Below are 22,115 nucleotides of genomic sequence, written 5' to 3'. Positions count from 1 at the left end.
CTCTCAAAAACAAAAATAAAACTGGGGCTCAGAAAAGAAGACGGGCGTTGGTCCAGCAAGCTGCAAGCAGCAGAGAGGCGAGCCGGCCTCAGCCGGGCGCACTCACCTGATGTCACACACGGGCGGCCGCAGGTCTAGGGGGCCATGTGCGAAAGCACAGTGCAGGCCGTTCTTCACACAGTGGCCACGCGCATCTGTCTCGTGAATGCAAGTGCCTGTCTTGTAGTAGCGCAGGTGGTATTTGCGCTCCGTGTCCCCCGTCGTTCGGTGCAGGTAGGGACACCTGGGGAGCAGAGGGACAAACACGCTGTCTGCTTCTTGGGGACGTGGAGCCAACCCTCAGCCTGCCCTGTCCACCTGCATGAGCACCTGGGGCAACTGACCCATTTCTTTCGTGCAGGTGTCTGGATGGCCAGAAGGGTGGACATTATTATTATTTTTGTGTATGTGGTACTAGGGGTTGAACCCAGGGGCTTTCTATTCTGAGCTGTACCCTACTCTTATTTATTTATTTATTTATATTTTTGTGGGTCTGGGGGTGGAACCCAGGGGCATTCGACCTCCGAGATATACCTCCTGCCCTATTTTTTTTTTTAATTCTTCATTTTGAAACCGGGTCTCACTGAGTTGCAGAGGGCCTCACTAAGTAGCTGAGGCTGTCCGCGAACCGCGATCCTCCGGTCTCAGCCTCCCGAATGCTGGGATTACAAGCGTGTGCCACCATGCCTGGCTTATTCTTTTATTTTAACACAGGGCCTCACTAAATTGCTAGAGGGCCTTGTTAAATTGCTGTGGCTGGTGTTGCACATGCTTGTAATCCTGGCATTCAAGAGGCAGAGACCAGAGGATCATGGTTCATGGACAGCCTCAGCTACTTATCGAGGCCTTTCCCAACTCAGTGAAACCCTGTTTCAAAACTAAAAAGACTGCCAGGCATGGTGGTGGACTTTTATAATCCCAGCATTTGGGAAGCTGAGACAGGAGAATCGCGGTTAGCAGACAGTCACGGCTACTACTTAGTGAGGCCCTTTGCAACTCAGTGAGACCCTGTTTCAAAATAAAGAACAAAAAATAGGGATGGGGGTGTAGCTTGAAGGTAGTATGCCCCTGGGTTCCATCCATCCCTAGTACACACACACACAAAAAAAAAAAAAGACAAAAATATAGGGATGAAAGTGTAGCTTGGAAATACAATGTCCCTGGGTTCCATCCCCAATACCGAAAAAAAAAAAAAAAAAAAAAAATTGCTGTGGGCATGGTGGTGTACACCTGTAATCCCAGCATTTGGGAGGCAGAGACAGAATTCGTGGACAGCCTCAGCTATTTAGTGAGGCCTTTGCAACTCAGTGAGACCCTGTTTCAAAAATAAAAAAGACCGAGCTGGGCGTGGTGGTGCACGCTTGTAATCCCAGCATTCGGGAGGCTGAAACCTGAGGATCATACTTCACAGACAGCCTCAACTACTTAGTGAGGCCCCCTGCAACTTAGTGAGACCCTGTTTCAAAATAATAAAAACAGGGCAGGAGGTGTGGCTCAGAGGTCAAGTGCCCCTGGGTTCCATCCCCAGACCCGCAAAATACATAAATAAAATAAATAAATAATGAAAAAGACAAAAAAATGGGCTGGGGGATGTAGCTCAGAGGTAGAATGCCCCTGGGTTTAATCTGATCCCCATGACCACAAGAATAAATAAATGAATAAATAAACAAGTTGCTGAGGCTGGCCACGAACCTGCAACCCTCCTGTCTCAGCCTCTCAAGTATTAGGATTACAGACTTGTGCCCCCTCGCCCACTGGTTATTTGTTTTGACAGTGTCTCCTAGGTTGCTGAGAGTCCCCTACATTGCTGAGGCTGCCCTTGAAACTGTCATCTTCTTGCCTCAGCCTGGCAAGGACTGGACTTACAGGAACGTACCAGCACTGCTTGTTAGGATGGATAGTGTGTGTTTTTACTGGGTATTGAACCCAGGAGCATCCCACCTGTGAGCTACACCCCCAAGCCTTTTTTTTTTTTTTTTTTTTTTTTGCAGGTCTGGGGATGGAACCCAGGGGCATTTAACCTACAAGCTACACCCCCTGCCCTGTTTTTTTTTTTTTTTTATTCTTTATTTTGAAACAGGGTCTCACTAAGTTGTAGAGGGCCTCACAAGTTGCTGAGGCTAGCAGCAAACCTGTAGTCCTCCTGTCTGAGCCTCCCATGTACTGGGATTACAAGTCCGCATCACCATGCCTGGCTTGTTTTCATTTTATTTATTTTTTATTTTTTTTATTTTTTTCATTTTTGGTGGTACTGGGGTTCCTGGAAGCCCTTCTACCTCTGGGCTACACTCCCAGACCTATTTTTACATTTTTATTTGGAAAGAGGGTGTCCTAAGCCAGTGCGGCTGGCTTCGAACCTGCGCGATCCTCCTGTCTCTGCCTCCCAAGCGCGGGGATTACAAGTGTGCGCCACCACGCCCGGCTTGTTTTCATTTTAAAACAGGGTCTCACTAGGTTGATGAGAGTCTCACTATGCTGAGGCCGTCCTCAAACCTGTGATTTTCCTGTCTCTGCCTCCCAAATACTGGGATTACAAGCATGCACCACCACGCTCAGCTATGAAGGACAGTGTTGAACAAGTGTCTGTCCCCTATTTTGGGGCCCTCCTATAAGGCTCTCAATCCATGACAATTCCCAGGTGGGAGCCAGGGAACGGGACAGCAGGGACAAGCCAGGAACCAGCCCTGTGTGGCTGGCCAAGGGCCTGGAGGCAGCCAGCGGGCCCTCCAGGTCTGCCTTCTCTTGGTGCGGGAGCCCCCGCAAAGCCCATGCCCAGGCTCGCCAGCCTCGCTCAGCTCCTCAGGGGTCAGTGCCACCCATCCACCCTGGCTGGCAGCAGGCCAGCCCCTCCTCGGCTCCCACAGAGCTGATGAGGGCAGGCCATCGCCAGCCCCTTCCCGTGTGGGCCATGGATATAGGAACCCAGTTGAAGCAAGAACCAGTTAACCCCAGGGAAGCAGGAACTTAGCAAATGATAAGTACCTGGGGACCCGCACAAGCAGGGGCAGTCAGAGGAAGGACCAAGCAGCATGCTTTTATACTTGAGGACAAAGCCGAGACATCTGAGGGAACAGGAAGAGAACTGGGCCTCGGGCCTGGGCTGCCGAACCCGGAGCTCCCCGGAGACTGGGCTGCTTCTTCACTCAGGACCACTGCGGCCCAATTACTGGGTTCTGGGGTCAAGGGGTATTTTCTGGCCTTGGTATGTGAAGGACATCCTTCCCCAAAGACTTTTTCTTTTTTTTGAGGGAATGGGAGTTTGAACCCAGGGGTATTCTACCCTCGAGCTGTACCCCTAGCCCTATGTTTTTATTTTTATTATTTATTTTTCTTTTTTATTTTCTTTTTTCTTTTTTTCTTTTTGCAGTACCGGGGATGAAGCCCAGAGGCATTCTACTTTTTTTTTTTTTATCATGAAACACGGTCTCACTGAGATGCAAAGGGCTTCACTAAGTAGCTGAGGATGTCCTGGAACCGCGATTTTCCTGTCCCAGCCTCCCAGATGCTGGGATCACAAAGCGTGCGCCACCACTCCCGGCTTTTTTATTTTGAAACAGGGTCTCACTAAGTTGCTGAGTCTCCCTACATTGCTGAGGCTGGCCTCAAACCTGCCATCCTCCTGTCTCAGCCTCCCAACTGCTAGAATTACAGGTGTGTGCCATTACACCTGGCTCCAAAAGACTCTTTATAGCTGGCTACCTGTAAGAAAACCAGCCTTGCCGGGCGTGGTGGCGCACGCTTGTGATCCCTGCGCTTGGGAGGACGAGACAGGAGGATCGCGCTGGTTCGGAGCCAGCGTTGCTGGCTTAGGAGACCCTGTTTCCAAATAAAAAAATATAAAATAGGTCTGGGAGTGTAGCCTGGCAGTAAAAGGGCTTCCAGGAACCCTAGTACCACCAAAAAAGAAGAAAAAAAAGAAAACCAGCCTTTTTTTCCATGTAGGAAAATGGTCACAGATGCTTAAGTGACCTCAGTTTGAAATAACACAGCACCAAGTGGACAGAGCTTGAGACAGCACGCCCCTTACTCCTCCAGAGGTGTCCCATGCCTCAGGACCCTCTCGCAACACTCCCTGCACCTCCTCCAGGCCCTGCTCCACCCCACGGCGGCGAGAACTCGGGTGCTGCCATGTCTCGTGGCTAGACCTGGGAGCCTGGGAGCACTTCCGGCCTTTCTCTGTGGACCTCATAAACCTCAGCTCAGCCGCAGAGCACGGAGCTGCCAAAGAGCGTGTCTGCTCAGCCACTAACAGCCCAGCTCCTTACCTGCTTGACAGCAGGGGAGTATACACAGGGGTATTAGCTAGTCCCCAGCCCTATTTTTTTTTTCCCGGTATCAGGGATAGAACCCAGGGACATTCTACCCCTGAGCTACACCCCCAGCCCTACTGTTTATTCTTTATTTTGAAACAGGGTCTCACTAAGTTGTGAAGGGCCTAAGTAGCTGAGGCTGTCCGCGAAGCTGCCACACTCCCGTCTCAGCCTCCTGAGCACTGGAATGATAAGCGTGGGCCACCACGCCCGGCTCGCCTCTTGCCCTGATTTGTGTGCAGTACTGGGGACTGAACCCAGAGGTATCCTCCCTCTGAACTACGCGTCTGAGATATACAGGGCACCACCAAGCCGGGCGTGGTGGCGCACGCTTGTCATCCCCGCGCTTGGGAGGCAGAGACAGGAGGATCGCGCAGGTTCGAAGCCAGCCGCGCGCTGGCTTAGGAGACCCTGTTTCCAAATATAAAATGTAAAAATAGGTCTGGGAGTGTAGCCCGGAGGTAGAAGGGCTTCCAGGAACCCCAGTACCACCAAAAAAAAAAAAAAAAAGTAGTAGTAGTGGTAGTGGTGGTGGTGGTGGAGACTCAGGAAGTCCCCAGGACCTCCCTCCAGTCCTTGTGGGGAGCACCCCAGTACCACCAAAAAAAAAAAAAAAAAAGAATAAAAGCCAGCAGGGTGGCGCACGCCAGCATTTGGGAGGCTGAGATGGGAGGACTGCAGTTTGGGCCAGCCTCAGCTACTTAGTGAGGCTCTCAGCAACTTGGTGAGACCCTGTTTCAAAAATAAAGAATAAGAGCTGGGCGTGGTGGCCGTGCTTGTCATCCCCGCGCTTGGGAGGCAGAGACAGGAGGATCACACAGGTTCAAAGCCAGCCTCAGCTACTTAGTGAGGCTCTCAGCAACTTAGTAAGACCCCGTTTCCAAATAAAATATAAAAATAGGTCTGGGAGTATAGCCCAGAGATAGAAAGCCTCTGGGTTCCACCCCCAGTACCACAAAAAAATAAAAAAATAAAAAAGAATAAGCCGGGTGAGGTAGCGCACACTTGTAAACACCCCCCCACCCCACTTGGGAGGTTGGGAGGCTGAGACAGGAGGATCGCACAGGTTCGAAGCCAGCCTCAGCTACTTAGTGAGGCTCTCAGCAACTTAGTGAGACCCTGTTTCCAAATAAAAGGCCTGGGAGTATAGTCTCGAGGTAGAAAGCCTCTGGGTTCCACTCCCAGTACCACACACACAAAAAAAAAAGAACAACAGAAAACCCTGACTACTCACCAGAGCGTGAGCACCTGTATCAAGTGCAAAGACCCACATGGGGCCCAGGAGCAGCTTTGAGGCTGTAACTTCCTGACAGCCTGAAAAATACCAGTACAGCCTGAAAAATACCTGTACTGGGCATGCACAGGTGTGAATGCGCACCCCAGGCCTGGCCACCCAGGCAGTCTGCTCATTATGGAGGCCAGTTCCCATGGCGACATGTGTGCCTGCAGCAGCCAATCACAGTCTAGACTGCGATGGGGGCGTGTCCACCAGAACAAGGGTACTAAGTGAGCAGGGGCCAGAAGACCTGAGGGTTTTTTTTGTTTTGTTTTGTGGTACTGGGGTGGAACCCAGGGGCTTTTCTACCTCCGGGCTATACTCCAGACCTATTTTATACTTTATTTGGAAACAGGTTCCCACTAAGTTGCTGAGGGCCTCTCTAAGTAGCTGAGGCTGGCTTTGAACCTGTGGGATCCTCCTGTCTCAGCCTCCCAAGTGCAGGGATTACAAGCGTGCGCCACCACGCCCGGCTTGACCTTAGGAGGCTTTGGGCGGGAGTGAGCCCTAGAGGGTGAGGGTGGTGACCGTGGGAGTGCTCAGGGCACCCAGGAGATGGGGTGATGGGGGGTGTACTGACTACCCAGGAAGGGGGTAACCGCAGGGGTGCCCATGGGGGATGTGGAAGGACACTCCAAGCACCCTGTGAGGCAATGACAGCTACAGGGTGGAGAGGCCGAACCCTGCAGAACCGGGATTATGGCGGGGTAGCCGCAGGGAAGGGGGCTGCCACGGGAGGAGGGTGGCAGCCTTCTGGGACCCTACCACTCTGCCACAGTGGCCCTAGCAGCACCAAGGACAGATACACTGCTTGGCACTGGCTGACGGGTCATTGCTCTCTGGTGCACATTCATGGGTAAAATAACAGGTTGGCCAGGCGTGGTGGTGCTCCTTGTAATCCTGGTACTTGGGAGGCTGAGACAGGAGGGTTACGGGTTCAAAGCCAGCCTCGCCGGGCGTGGTGGCGCACGCTTGTAATCCCCGCGCTTGGGAGGCAGAGACAGGAGGATCGCGCAGGTTCGAAGCTAGCTGCGCGCGCTGGCTTAGGAGACCCTGTTTCCAAATAAAAATGTAAAAATAGGTCTGGGAGTGTAGCCCGGAGATAGAAGGGCTTCCAGGAACCCCAGTACCACCAAAAAAAAAAAACAAAAACAAAAAAAAAAGCCAGCCTCAATAATTTAGCGAGACCCTGTTCCCAAATAAGAAATAAAATCAGGCTGAGGGTTTAGCTTAAAGGTAAAATTCCTCCGGGTTCAATCCCCAGTCCCACAAAAAATAAATAAATAATATTTCTATCCCCAAAATAGAAATGTTGAAACCCAATACACAAATAAAAGACTGGGCCTGGTGCCGCACGCTTGCGATCCCAGCATTTGGGAGGCTGAGACCAGTGAGGTTCTTTGCAACTCAGTGAGACTGTTTCAAAATAAAAGCTAGGGCAGGGGGTGTAGCTCAGAGGTACAATGCCCCTGGATTCCATCCTCAGTACCACCAAAAAAAAAAAAAAAGAAGACCCCATCCTTGCTCTAAAATGTGTACAGTCTCCATGGCAACCCGCATGATGCAAAATAAGCAACTCAGTGGGACCAACTGGCCACTCCATGTGCAGTGCGGGAGCCCCCGCCACGGAAGGGGCGCTACTTGTTTCTGTTATTGTGGGTACCGGGGGCTGAAAGTGAACCCCAGGGCACCCCACCTCAGGACTACACCCCAGCCCTATCTTGAAACAGGACCTCGCTAGGTGAGTTAGAACCTCACTACTTCCTGAGGCTGTCCCAAACCTGTGATGCTCCTATCTCAGCCTCCCACTGGGATCACAAGCATAGGCCACCACACCCACTTCAGGAGGAGTACTAAGTACACAGGCAAGATTCCCGAGGGAGGCGGCCTGTCCAGTGCATGTTGAAGGGCTGGAACAAGCCCTTCACCTACAGGAAAAGAGCTGCAAACAAATCTGTAATAAGACGTGGCAGCCCGGGGTGGTGGCACACTCCTATGATCCCAGCACTTGGAGGCTAAGACAGGAGGATGGCAGGTTCCAGGCCAGTCTCAGCAACTTATAAAAAAAAAAAATTAAAGGACTGAGACTATAGTTCAGAGGTAGAATGCATCTGGATTCAATTCCCAGTATCAAAAAAAAAAAAAAAAAAAAGTCAGGTGTGGTTGCCCACGTTTGTAATCCCAGCATTCGGGAGGCTGAGACAGGAAGATCGTGGTTCGTGGACAGCCTCAGCTACTTAGTGAGGCCCTTTGCAACTTAGTGAGACCTTGTTTCAAAATAAAGACCTGAAAAATAGGGCTGGGGTGTAGCTCAGAAATAGAATGTCCCTGGATTTCATCTACTGAAAAAAGAAAAGAAAAAAGAGAGACACGTGACACTATCTCACTAGGTATAGATGTACACAGCATGTGTCCAAACAGAGCACATCAAACAATATCCTAGTCCTGGTGTGTTGCCCAATAATAAACTGCAGCCGGGCGTGGTGGCGCACGCTTGTAATCCCCGCGCTTGGGAGGCTGAGACAGGAGGATCGCGCAGGTTAGAAGCCAGCTCAGCTACTTAGTGAGGCTCTCAGCAACTTAGTGAGACCCTGTTTCCAAATAAAGTATTAAAAAATAGATCTGGGAGTATAGCCTGGAGGTAGAAAGGGCCTGGGTTCCATCCCTAGTATCCTCCACCCAAAAAAAAAAAAAAAAATGAAGCCAGGTGTGGTGGCACACTTTTTTTTCTTTTCTTTTTTTTACGGGTCTAGGGATGAAACCTCCGGGCTACACCCCCTGCCCTATTTTCTATTCTTTATTTTGAAACAAGGTCTCACTAAGTTGCAGAGGGCCTCAGTAAGTAGCTGAGGCTGTCCACGAACCGCGATCCTCCTGGTCTCAGCCTCCCGAATGCTGGGATGACAAGCGTGCACCACCACGCCCAGCTATGGGGCACTTTTGTAATCCCAGCATTCAGGAGACAAGACCAGAGGATCGCGGTTTGTGGACAGCCTCAGCTACTTAGTGAGGCTCCTTGCAACTCAGTGAGACCCTGTTTCTAAAATAAAGAATAGCCAGGTGTGGTGGTGCACGCTTGTAATCCCCGCGCTTGGGAGGAGGAGACAGGAGGATCGTGTAGGTTCAAAGCCAGCCGCACTGGCTTAAGAGACCCTGTTTCCAAATAAAAATATAAAAAATAGGTCTGGGAGTGTAGCCCAGAGGCAGAAGGGCTTCCAGGAACCCCAGTACCACCAATAAATAAATAAATAAATAAATAAATAAATAAATAAATAAATAAATAAGGCAGGGGGTGTCGCTCAGAGGTAGAATGCCCTTGGGTTCTACCCCCAGTACTGCAAAGAAAGAAAGAAAGGAAAGAAGGAAGACAGGAAGGAAGGAAGAAAAAATAGAGCTAGGGGTGTAGTTGGAGGTAGAATACCCCTGGGTTCCATCCCCAGTACTGCAAAACAAAAAGAAAAAAGAAGGTGTTCACTGCAGTACTGTTCTGCTCATCCCCCTAGTAAGAACTCAATACCACTCAGATTCTGGAACCCAAATAACCACTAAGGTGGGGGGGGGAGTGTGTGTGTGTGTGTGTGTGTGTGTGTGTGTGTGTACTGAACCCAGGACCTTGAAACAGGGTATCTTGCTAAACTGCTAAGGCTGGCCTTGAAACTGATATTCTCCTATCTCAGCCTTCCAAGTACTGGGATTATAGGCATGGCCACCACAGCCAGCTTGGCCTAAATTATTTTGTGTGTGTGGTACTGGGGGTGGAACCCAGGGCCTTTCTACCTCCGGGCTACACCCCCAGCCCTATTTTATAATTTATTTGGAAATAAAGTCTCACTAAGTTGCTGAGAGCCTCACTAAGTAGCTGAGGCTGCCTTCAAACCTGTGCGCTCCTCCTGTCTCAGCCTCCCAAGCAATGGGATTACAAGTGTGCGCCACCACACCTGGCTTGAAGTATTTTTTGAAACAGGGTCTCAAAAAGGAAAAAAACTGTGAGTGGTGAAACATGTCTGAAATCCCAGTACTTGGGAGGCTGAGAAAGGAGAATCACAGGCCTGAGGACAACCTCGGCAACTGAGAGCCCCTCAAACAATTTAGCAAGGCTCTGTTTCAAAATAAAAAATAAGCCGGGCGTGGTGGGCACGCTTGTCATCCCCGCGCTTGGGAGGCGGAGACAGGAGGATCGAGCTGGTTCGAAGCCAGCCTCACTGGCTTAAGAGACCCTGTTTCCAAATAAAAAAATGTAAAAACAGGTCTGGGAGTGTAGCCCGGAGGTAGAAGGGCTTCCAGGAACCCCAGTACCACCAAAAAAATATAATAATAATAATAATAATAATAATAATAATAGTAATAAATAAAAATAAAAAATAAGCCGGGCGTGGTGGCGCACGCTTATAATCCCCGTACTTGGGAGGCTGAGACAGGATCATGCAGGTTCGGAGCCAGCCTCAGCTGGTTTAAGAGACCCTGTTTCCAAATAAAATATAAAATAGGTCTGGGAGTATAGCCCAGAGGTAGAAGGCCCCTGGGTTCCACCCCCAGTACCACCAAAAATAAATAAAATAAAATAAAAAATAAAACAGGGTTGGGGTATAGCTCAGAGTTAGAATGCCCCTGGGTTCCATCCCTATGAAAGAGGAAAAGAAAGAAAGAAAGAAAGGGAGGGAGGGAGGAAACAGTTGTCCATGTTTGGCAGAGTGAAAACTGTCTTCAAAAAGAGAGCGCCGGGCGTGGTGGCGCACGCTTGTAATCCCCACGCTTGGGAGGCTGAGACAGGAAGATCTCACCGGTTCGAAACCAGCCTCAGCTACTTAGTGAGGCTCTCAGCAACTTAGTGAGACCCTGTTTCCAAATAAAATATAAAATAGGTCTGGGAGGATAGCCTGGAGGTAGAAAGCCTCTGGGTTCCACCCCCAGTACCACCAAAACAAAAACAAAAACAAAAACAAAAACTAGGGCAGAGGGTGTAGCTCAGAGGTTGAATGCCCCTGGGTTCCATCCCCAGACCCGAGGAAAAAAAAAAAAGAGAACTGGGCGTGGTAGCACTTGTAATCCCAGGATGTGGGAGCCAGAGACAGGTTTGTGGACAGCCTCAGCTACTTAGTGAGGCCCTTTGCAACTTAGTGAGACTCTGTTTCAAAAAAATAATAATAAATAAATAGGACTGGGGGTATAGCACAGAGGTAGAGTACCCTGGGTTCCAACTCCAGTACCCCCAGTACCGCAAAAAAAAAAAGAACAGAGAGCACATAAGAATCAGATCCCTTCAAAGGGCCAGGCAGCCCTGACCCCCTCAGGACGGCAGGACAGCGCCCCGCATCCTCCCCAAAGCCTGGAGAGGTAAAGCCTCTTGAGACCCTACACCATGACGTGGAGATGCCATCTGCTTTGGACTTTGTATTTGTATTTCAAAATAAAGACATCTGTTTGTAACACCATTAGGAAACTTGTTAAAAAGAAAAGAAAAAAACCAATTCAAACAAAGCTTTCTTTTTTTTTCTTTTTCTTTTTTTCTTTTGTTTTGCAGTAATGAGGATGGAACCCAGGGGCATTCTACTTCCAAGCTACACCCCTAGTCCTATTTTCTTAGTCTTTTTTTTTTTGGGGGGGGGGTCTGGGAATGGAACCCAGGGCCATTTGACCTCCGAGCTACAGCCCCTGCCGTATTTTTTATTCTTTATTTTGAAACCAGGTCTCACTGAGTTGCAGAGGGCCTCACTTAGTAGCTGAGGCTGTCCGCGAACCACAATCCTCCAGTCTCAGCCTCCCGAATGCTGGGATTACAAGCGTGCGCCACCACCACGTCCGGCTCAAAACTCTTTCTTTTTCTCTCTCTCTTTTTTTTTTTCGGTGGTGCTAGAGAAGCATCATTCTACCTCCGAGCTATACCCCAGTCCTTTTTATATTTTATTATTTCCTATCTATTTATTTATTTTTCTTTTTGTAGTACTGGGGATGGAACCCAGAGGCATTCTACCTCTGAGCTATACCCCCAGCTCTATTTTGTATTCTTTATTTTGTATTCTTTATTTTGAAACAGAGTCTCACTAAGTTGCAGAGAGCCTCACTAATTACCTGAGGCTGTCTGCAAACTGTGATCCTCCAGTCTCAGCCTCCCGAATGCTGGGATTACAAGCGTGCACTTGTAATCCTCAGCTATTTTTAATTTCTTTAAATTTGAAAAACAGTTTCACTAAGTTGCTGAGAGCCTTACTAAATTGCTGAGGCTGTCCTCAAACTTGTGACCCTCCTGTCTCAGCCTTCCAAGTACTGGAATTATAGGCAAGCGCCACCACACCGGCTCAAAATCTTTTTTTTTTTTTTTTTTTTTTGTAGTACTGGGGATGGAACCCAGGGCATTCTTTCTATCTCTGGGCTACACGCTCGGCCCTATTTTTTATTCTTTATTTTGAAAAAGGGTCTCCCTGAGTTGCAAAGGGCCTCACTAAGTAGTTGAGGCTGTTCTTGAACCATGGTCCTCCTTTCTCATGATATCCCAAATGCTGGGATTACAAGTGTGTGCCACCACGCCCAGCTTCAAAATCCTAATTTCCTAAACTTTGGAAATTTTACATAAAATGATACTCTGCAAACAACTTTCATATCTTTTTTTTTTTTTTTTTTTTTTTTGGTGGTACTGGGGTTCCTGGAAACTCTTCTACCTCCGGGCTACACTCCCAGACCTATTTTCATACTTTTTTTTTTTTTTTTTTTTTTGGAAACAGGGTCTCTTAAACCAGCGCGGCTGGCTTCAAACCTGTGCGGCTGGCTTCAAAACTGTGCGATCCTCCTGTCTCCACCTCCCAAGCGCGGGGATTACAAGCGTGCGCCACCACGCCCGGCTCATATCACTATTTTATAGTACTGAGTAACCCAAATGTCCTACCTCTGTTCTACACCCCTATTTTATTTTTTTATTGAGAAACAGGGTTTCACTAAATTGCTGAGGAGGTCTGGAATTTGATTCTCCTGTACTCCCAAGTACTGGTATTATAAGCATATAACTTCACATATGGTCCTATCAATTCTTTAAAAGCTGAAATATATAAAGAAAAAAAACACCCAAACAACTTGCATGTGGAGAGCTGACTGAACAGCAGCTGACCACTTGTGCCTCACAAGTCTAAGCACCGTCTCTTCTGGGGAGGTCCTAAGGAAGGGAAGGGAGGGAACTGGGTGGAAATCAAGAGTGAGAGAAGTTTCGGCCAGGTGTGATTCAGTTCCCAGTACCACATTTCAAAAAGAGAGACAGAGAAGCCTGAACCACACAAGCTATCCCAAATGCATACTCCTTCCAACCGTCCTCAAGGGGACATCACTGGAGAGCCTGAGAACAAAACTGCATTCCCTCCTCAGCACCATGCTGGGCCAGCGCCCCCACCCCGCAGCGCCCCCAGCCCACTTACTCGTCCCCGTCCGGGCACAGGCCGGTGGCCTCGTCGTACTTGCAGCAGTACACGTCGGGGCTGTAGTTGAAGGTGCCGTCCCGCCTGCGGAGCGGTCTGCGTCGACGCTGATTTAGGAAATGCCAATGGAAGCAGGTGAACGGCCTGTGCTGGCCGCACTTGTGCTGCAGGAACAGGGAGCACTGCTCCGTCCGAAACTCCTTCAGATACCTAGAAAGACGAACAGCCTTGCGCTCGCTCCCGCCACCAGCGCCACCGGAGGGCGGCCTGGGATCCTGGGCGTGGGTAGGTGCCCGCCGCACGGGCGCCCACACCCCCACGACCCCAGCCAGTCGTGACCCCACACCCCCACGACCCCATCCAGTCGTGACCCCACACCCCCACGACCCCAGCCAGTCCTGACCCCACACCCAGGAACGACCCCAGCCAGTCCTGACCCCACACCCCAGGAACGACCCCAGCCAGTCCTGACCCCACACCCAGGAACGACCCCAGACAGTCCTGACCCCACACCCCAGGAACGACCCCAGCCAGTCCTGACCCCACACCCCAGGAACGACCCCAGTCAGTCCTGACCCCACACCCCAGGAACGACCCCAGCCAGTCCTGACCCCCACACCCTAGGCGAGACCCCAGCCAGTCCTGACCCCCACACCCCAGGCGTGACCCCAGCCAGTCTTGACCCCCACACCCCAGGCGCAACCCCAGCCAGTCCTGACCCCCACACCCCAGGCGCGACCCCAGCCAGTCCTGACCCCACACCCCAGGAGCATCCCCAGCCAGTCCTGACCCCACACCCCAGGAGCGACCCCAGCCAGTCCTGACCCCACACCCCAGGCGTGACCCCAGCCAGTCCTGACCCCCAAACCCCAGGTGCGACCCCAGCCAGTCCTGACCCCCACACCCCAGAAGCAACCCCAGCCAGTCCTGACCCCCACACCCCAGGAACGACCCCAGCCAGTCCTGACCCCCACACCCCAGAAGCGACCCCAGCCAGTCCTGACCCCCACACCCCAGAAGCGACCCCAGCCAGTCCTGACCCCACACCCCAGGCGTGACCCCAGCCAGTCCTGACCCCACACCCCAGGCGCGACCCCAGTCAGTTTTGACCCCCACACCCGAGGCGTAACCCCAGCCAGTCCTGACCCCCACACCCCAGGTGCGACCCCAGCCAGTCCTGACCCCACACCCCAGGAGCATCCCCAGCCAGTCCTGACCCCACACCCCAGGCGTGACCCCAGCCAGTCCTGACCCCCAAACCCCAGGCGCGACCCCAGTCAGTCCTGACCCCACACCCCAGGAGCATCCCCAGCCAGTCCTGACCCCCACACCCAGGAACAACCCCAGACAGTCCTGACCCCACACCCCAGGAGTGACCTCAGCCAGTCCTGACCCCCACACCCCAGAAGCGACCCCAGCCAGTCCTGACCCCACACCCCAGGCGTGACCCCAGCCAGTCCTGACCCCCACACCCCAAAAGCGACCCCAGCCAGTCCTGACCCCCACACCCCAAAAGCGACCCCAGCCAGTCCTGACCCCCACACCCCAGGAACGACCCCAGCCATTCCTGACCCCCACACGCCAGGCACAATCCCAGTCAGTCCTGACCCCCACACCCCAGGAGCGACCCCAGCCAGTCCTGACCCCACACCCCAGGCGTGACCCCAGCCAGTCCTGACCCCCCACACCCCAGGCGCAACCCCACACAGTCCTGACCCCCACACCCCAGGCGCGACCACAGCCAGTCCTGACCCCCCACACCCCAGGCGCAACCCCACAGTCCTGACCCCCACACCCCAGGCGCGACCCCACACAGTCCTAAACCCCCACGCCCCAGGAGCGACCCCACACAGTCCTAACCCCCACACCCCAGGCGTGACCCCAGCCAGTCCTGACCCCCACACCCCAGGAGCATCCCCAGCCAGTCCTGACCCCCACACGCCAGGCACAATCCCAGTCAGTCCTGACCCCCACACCCCAGGCGTGACCCCAGCCAGTCCTGACCCCCACACGCCAGGCACAATCCCAGTCAGTCCTGACCCCCACGCCCCAGGAGCGACCCCAGCCAGTCCTGACCCCCACACGCCAGGCACAATCCCAGTCAGTCCTGACCCCCACACCCCAGGAGCGACCCCAGCCAGTCCTGACCCCACACCCCAGGCGTGACCACAGCCAGTCCTGACCCCCACACCCCAGGTGCAACCCCACACAGTCCTGACCCCCACACCCCAGGCGCGACCACAGCCAGTCCTGACCCCCCACACCCCAGGCGCAACCCCACACAGTCCTGACCCCCACACCCCAGGAGCGACCCCAGCCAGTCCTGACCCCCACACCCCAGGCGCGACCCCAGCCAGTCCTGACCCCCACACCCAGGAGCGACCCCAGCCAGTCCTGACCCCCACACCCAGGAGCGACCCCAGCCAGTCCTGACCCCCACACCCCAGGCGCGACCCCAGCCAGTCCTGACCCCCACACCCAGGAGCGACCCCAGCCAGTCCTGACCCCCACACCCCAGGCGCGACCCCAGCCAGTCCTGACCCCCACACCCCAGGCGCGACCCCAGCCAGTCCTGACCCCCACACCCCAGGCGCGACCCCAGCCAGTCCTGACCCCCACACCCAGGAGCGACCCCAGCCAGTCCTGACCCCCACACCCCAGGCGCGACCCCAGCCAGTCCTGACCCCCACACCCCAGGCGCGACCCCAGCCAGTCCTGACCCCCACACCCCAGGCGCGACCCCGGACAGTTCCCTGGCCCACAGCGCGGACTCCCGGACCCCAGAGGTGGTCCCCCAACATCACACGCGGCTCTCCATCCAAGGTGCAAAGACCCTCGCTGGCGCCCAGCGCCCTCAGGTGGCCATAACCTCTCCCCAGCCCGGGAGCATCGCCGGGACCCCTGACACCCCCAGACACGGCCTCCATCCCCAGTCGCGGCCTCCCACGCCTCTCGGTCCCGGACGGAACGCCCCACACGGAGCCCGGAGGACCCAGGCGGCCCAACCCGCCCGGCCAGGCGCGCTCTCCAACCCGGAGCGCGGCCCCCACCCAAGTGCAGCCTCCATCCTAGGCACGCCGCCCCCGACTCGGAGCCCCGCGACCCTGGACTGCATTACCCCTCCCTCTTCCTGGGAGCCCCCCGGGGACCCCAGCCCCTGTCCCCGGCCCCCAGAGGCACAGTCTCGGACCTCGCGTGCAGCCCTCCCCGAGGCGCAGCGCCCCCCTCGGAGCCCACCGACCCCACGTGGCCATCCCCACCCCCGCCCCGCAGGCTCCCCTGGGTCCCGGCGCGGCCTCCCGCACCCCACCGCCCCGACCCCGGCGCGACAGCCGCTCGGACCCCAGCCACCGCGGCCTCCGTCCCTGCGGCAGACCTAGCACCACGCAGGCCGGCCCCCCCGGCCCCGGCGCGGGCCCCCCTGCAGCGGCGGCGGCCCCGGCCCGCCCGGCCCGCTCGGCCCAGCCCCGGCGGCGCGGGCGGCGGCAGCTCGCGGCCACGCAGGCCGGCCGGGCGCGGGCCTCCCGCCCCGGCGGCGCGCCGGCGTCCAGGGCGGGGCCGGGCACTGACCTGTAGTGGGTCGGCTTCTCGGTCTGCGGGGGGGACCCGTTCAGCGCCGCCGCCGCCGCCGCCGCCGCCGTTTTCGAAACCGACGGCATTTTCAGTCAAAACAATGCAGCGCGCATGCGCCGCGCCGGCGCCCCCGCCCCCGGATCTCCCCCCGCGCGGAGCCCCCCGCGCCCCCCGCCGCGGCGGCCCCGCCCCCGGCCCCGCCCCCGACGGAGCGCGCCGGCCCCGCCCCGCCCCGACGGGGCGCGCCGCTGGCCACGCCCCCACAGCCCGGCCACGCCCCGACGGGGCGCGCCGCTGGCCCCGTCCCCAGCCCCGCCCCGCCCCGACGGAGCGAGCCGCGGGACGGCCAGGAAATCCCGGGGCAGAGGCAGGTGGCCGGCGCTGGTCCTGGGAGCGCCCACCCCACGTCCAAGTCTCGACCCTGGCCGTGGCCGCCCCCATACGGCCCTGGCGATGGCTTAATCGCGCGCTTCAGCCGGGCCCGGTGCGCACGCTTTAATCCTAGTACTTGGGAAGCGAGACTGGAGGATCACAGGTTCGAAGCCAGCCTCAGCAAAATTGTGCCCTTTTAGTGGCTAAACTGAATAATATGTGAATTATATCTCAGTCGGGCGTGGTGGCGCACGCTCGTAAGTAATCCCAGCATTCGGGAGGCTGAGACCGGAGGATTACGGTTCGCGGACAGCCTTAGCTACTTAGTAGGCCCTCTGCAACTCAGGGAGACCCTGCTTCAAAATAAAGAATAAAAAATAGGGCAGGGGTGTAGCTCAGAGGTAGAATGCCCCTGGGTTCCATCCCCAGACCCCCCCCAAAAAAAAAAAAAGTGGAACTGGGGGCGTAGCTGGAAGGTAGAAATGTCCCTGAGTTCCATCCCTGATACTGAATAACAATTAGCTATTTGCTTTTGTTGTGCTAGGGATTTAATACAAATCCACTCTTCTAGCCCAGCCATTTTTTTAAACAGGGCCTCCCAGGGCATGGTGGGCACGCTTGTAATCCTTGCGCTTGGGAGGCTGAGACAGGAGGATCACGCAGGTTCAAAGCCAGCCTCAGCTACTGAGTGAGGCTCTCAGCAACTTAGTGAGACCCTGTTTCCAAATAAAATACAAAATAGGGCTGGGAGTGTAACCTGGAGGTAGAAAGCTTCTGGGTTCCACCCCTAGTACCACCAAAAATAAAAAAATAAAATAAAATAAATTAAATAAGGAATAAAAAATAGGGCTGGGGGTGTAGCTTGGAGGTAGAATGCCCCTGGGTTCTATTGTCAGTACTGCAAAAATAAAAAGTGCCCTTTTGTCATGCTTTCAAAGCATGTTCTTCAGCCAGGTGCGGTGGCGCACACTTGTAATCCCAGCATTCAGGAGGCTGAGACAGGAGGATCGCAGTTCGCAGACAGCCTCAGCTACTTAATGAGGAGGCCCTTTGCAACTCAGTGAGAGTCTCTCAAAATGAAGAATAAAAAATAGGGCTGGGGGTGTAGTTCAAAGGTAGAATGCCCCTGGGTTCCATCCCCAGTACCACAAAGAAAGAAAGAAAGAAAGAAAGAAAGAAAGAAAGAAAGAAAGAAAGAAAGAAAGAAAGAAATGAATTTATTTTGTGGTTCTCGTAATTGAACCCAGGGGCATTCTCTGAGCTTTACCCCAGCCCGATTTTTTATTTTTCTATTTTTTGTGGTACTGGGGATCGAACCCAGGGGGATTCTACCTCCAAGCTACACCCCAGCCCTGTTTTTTTTTATTCTTTATCTTGAAACAGGGCCTCACTGAGTTGCAGAGGGCCTAAATAGCTGAGGCTGGCTGTGAACCATGATCCTCCTGTCTCAGCCTCCCAAATGCTGGGATTACAAGTGTGTGCTACCTGCCTGATTCCCATTTTTTATTCCTTATTTTTGAAACAAAGTCTCACTAAATTGCAGAGAGGCTAAGTAGCTGAAGCTTGCAAATCCTCCAGTCTCAGCCTCCCAAGTACTGGGATTACAAGCATGTACCGCCACACCCGGCTCCTATTTTATTTATTTTGCAGTACTGGGGATGGAACCCAGAAGCATTCTACCTCCGAGCTACACCCCCAGCCCATTTTTCTTTTCTTTTCTTTCTTTCTTTTTTTTTTTTTTGAAACAAGGTCTCACTAAGTTGCAGAGGGCCTCACTAAGTAACTGAGGCTGTCCCCAAACCTGCAATCCTCCTGTTTCTGCCTTCCAAGTACTGGGCCACCTCGGCCACTTAGTTCTGACTTTCCTTACAGGAGCTAGCAAAAGTAATGGTTCTGATGGGCTGTGGTGGTACACGGCTGCAACCCAAGTACTTGGGAGGCCAAGGCAGGTTTAAGGAAGGATAGTCTCAGCAACTTAGTGAGGTCCTGTTTTGAAACAAAAAGTAGGGGTGGAGGTGTAGCTGAAGTAGAATGCCCCTGGTTCCAATCCCCAGTGTCAATCAATAAACGTATGTATGTGAAGGTTTTGGCTTGAATGACTGCTGCTCACACAAAACTGGCTCATAGCCACACAGATTACAACTACACCAAGCACCCACTGGGACGATGTAACCGGAGCTAAGACTATGTCAGTCTTTCAGAAGTCAGCCTGTCTTGAAGTGACCACATATGCCCCCGCTGCCCTCCTCCCCGACGTATGAAGGGCAGACCTCAGAACGCTTCTGCTGAGGCCTTGGGGAGAAGGCCGGGCGCTGCCGGACAAGGGCCAGACACCTGCTCTCCACACGTCTCCATCCTAAAGAGAGCCCATTACCTTCAGCGCCACACACCAAAACAAAAGCTCCCACTAGAAGCTTAAGTGAATAGGTTTCCTTTTATGCATCTTACATTTAATCTAAAATTAAGCAAGTTCTTTCTTAAGTCGTACTTGAAAAAAAATAGAATGTAGGTAACCCAAAATAAGGCACTTAATTTGTGAAAAAAAAAAAAAATGCTTATCACTTGTATTTTACTCAGAAAGTTCTTGCTGTGCTAAAAATAGCTTTGCAGGAAGCTGGAAATGTTCCTTATTTCTGGAATCATTTAACATATTCCTTGATTTGCATTTAGATTTTTTTGTAATACTGGAAATAGAATCTAGGGACATTCTACCTCTGAGCTACACCCCCCCAAGAACTTTCTGAACCCAGGGGCATTCTACCTCCGAGTGACACCCCAATCCTATTTTTTATTCTTTATTTTGAAACAAGGTCTCACTGAGTTGCAAAGGGCAGCCTCAGTAGCTGAGGCTGGCTTCGAACCTGTGCAATCCTCCTGTCTGTCTTGAAAATGCTAGGAATGAAAGTGTGCGCCACCATGCCCAGCTCCTACTGTACTTTTTATTTGAACAAGGTCTCGCTACATTGTCAATGTTGTCCCTGAACCTGGATCCTCCTGTCTCAGCCTCCCTAGTACTGGGATTACAGGCGTGCGCCACCGCACCCAGATTCTTTTAACAAGGTGCAAAAAAAAAGTAAGAAAGAACCCGAATCACCTTAAACATTAGCATATTATATTAAAATGTACTGTGTGTGTACGTGTGTGTTTTCCTGGAGATTTAACCTAGGGGCATCCTACCTCCGTGTTACACTCCCAGACTATTTTGTTGTTGTTATAATTTGGAAACAGGGTCTAAGCTGCTGAGAACCTGGCTAAGTAGTTGAGGCTGGCCTCGAACCAGTGATTCAGTCTCCAAGCTAGGATTATAGTCGTGGGACATGACATCCAGCTAAAGACGTATTTTCATTCTGTTAGTATGTATAACAAACGTCAACAGGTGACTACAATACACGATAAGGTTTCACATTTCTGCCAGTTTTGCTGTTCCAGAAAGCAAATGATCTGCAAGATCACCAGAATTGCTTTGGAAACATGGTGAGGTTGTACACAGGCATTAAAAATCCGACGTCACACACTGCAGCCAAAATCTTCTCTAGGGATCAGCAAAGTCTCGAGGCCATAACCAGCGGGCACCGGTGTCCGGTAAGCTGCTGGCTTCTGCGCCTTCACTCGTGTCAGCATAAAGAGCCCAAAGCGAGCCGCACGCAAGCCCGGTCAGAGGTGGACGGTAAGGCCTCAGGTGCAAGGGCGCTGCCAGTTCCTTCCCGCCGGCCCGGGGGCGCCCTGTTAAGGAGCTCCCGGCTCCTCGGGGCGCTCGCGGGGCTCCTCCTCTCCCAGCACGCGTCTCAGCCACTGGTCCGCGCTGCTCTCCTGCCTCAGGAAGCACCAGATGACCAGCGCCATGAGCGAGAGGCTGAGGGGCAGCACCTGCCACCAGGGCCGCTGCTGCCCCTCGCCCAGGGAGTGGCCCACCGTCCAGCGGGACGGGGCGGCTCGGCTGGAGGAGAACCGGATGGGGCGGTTGAGGTCCTCCTCGTCCTCGCTCGCGGGCGCGGGCGCGGGCGCGGCCCGACCTTGCCTGCCGGGCGGCGGGTGCAGGCTGCGCGCAGCCCGGCCCAGGAGCCTCAGCGCCCGCGCGGCCCTGGAAGAGAGAGAGCAGTGAGCGCCCGCCGCCGCCGCCGCCGCCGCCGCCGCCCCGGCCCCGACCCCGCGGCGCTCACCCGGCCGCAGGCGCTCGCAGCACTCCGCTCATGGCGACCCCGGCCCGCGCGTCACTTCCGGCGCGCCCGACCGGAAGCCGGGCGCCATCCCCGGCCTCACGACGGCCGAACGTGAGCCCCGCCGCGCGCCGGAAGTGACGCGGCCCCGGGCTCCGCGCAGGCCCCGCCCGCGCCGGCGCGCCGGAAGGGCATGCTCCCTCCGACCCCGAGGGTCTCGCCGGCCGCGGCCCGGGGCTCTGCGGAGGGCCGACCCGCCTTCCTGCCGTCCTCGCCCGTCCGCCCGGGGAGGCCGCCCCCCGGGGGCGGTGCTCTGCTGCCCGCTGGGTGGCCAGCCCGTTATCCCAGCAGCCGCGCTCGGGAGGGACGCGGCCCTGCGGAGGGGCTTCGCGATCGCTGGGCGCCCCAGGTGCCCCGGAGCCTTCTGCCCTCCAGACAGAGCCTGGCTCTGTCGTAGGCTACGCAGGCGCGTGCAGAAGGCCAGCTGCCACAGAAGGTGGCTGACCGAGTAGTGTGATCTGGGCACTTCACAGCCAGCCCTACTGAATATTAACTCCCGTGTGCCTAGCTTCACGGCATTGTGTTAGCTAGAAACCAGGTCCTGCTGGACTTAGAGGGTAGGCCAATGTGCTCTAGGGAAGGCAGAGGCCCTGGGCAGCAAAATTGAACTTGAATTATACCCACTCTGGGAAGTAGGGCCAGCAATAAGTTCAGTTTGATTTAGAAATGGGACTTGTCGAGCCGGGCGTGGTGGCGCACGCTTGTCATCCCAGCATGCGGGAGGCTGAGACGAGGATCTCGGTTCGCGGACAGCCTCAGCTACTTAGTGAGGCCCTTTGCAACTCAGTGAGACCGTTTCAAAATGAAGAATAAAAAATAGGGCTGGGGGGTGTAGTTCGGAGGTAGAATGTCCCTGGGTCCCATCCCCAGTACCAAAAGAAAAGAAAAAAATAAAAACTTATAACCAGGTGTGGTGGCACACACCTAT

General features: G+C 54.2%; 2 protein-coding genes across 2 annotated transcripts in view; both read right to left on the bottom strand.

The window, feature by feature from the left end:
• UNKL (unk like zinc finger) overlaps positions 1-16,684 on the bottom strand; it is a gene marked incomplete at both ends in the record, with an annotated part of 45,709 nt that extends 29,025 nt beyond the window's left edge. Inside the window, 3 exons of the mRNA XM_080702308.1 lie at positions 107-283; positions 13,026-13,235; positions 16,596-16,684. Of these exons, the coding sequence (XP_080558434.1) occupies positions 107-283; positions 13,026-13,235; positions 16,596-16,684 (476 nt within the window). The remainder of the gene's footprint in view (positions 1-106; positions 284-13,025; positions 13,236-16,595) is intronic.
• Positions 16,685-20,696: 4,012 nt separating this feature from the next.
• Positions 20,697-21,162, bottom strand: UQCC4 (ubiquinol-cytochrome c reductase complex assembly factor 4; the record flags this gene model as incomplete). Its single annotated transcript, XM_080704013.1, has 2 exons — positions 20,697-21,051; positions 21,131-21,162. 2 exons carry the CDS (start codon positions 21,160-21,162, stop codon positions 20,697-20,699), a joined length of 387 nt encoding a protein of 128 aa, XP_080560139.1.
• Between the last annotated feature and the right edge of the window lie 953 nt (positions 21,163-22,115).

Source organism: Muscardinus avellanarius (genome assembly GCF_963383645.1).
Source record: "Muscardinus avellanarius genome assembly, chromosome: 10".
NCBI lineage: Eukaryota > Metazoa > Chordata > Mammalia > Rodentia > Gliridae > Muscardinus > Muscardinus avellanarius.
The sequence above is the reverse complement of the archived record's forward strand: the minus strand, read 5'-3'. Positions and strand labels throughout refer to the sequence as shown.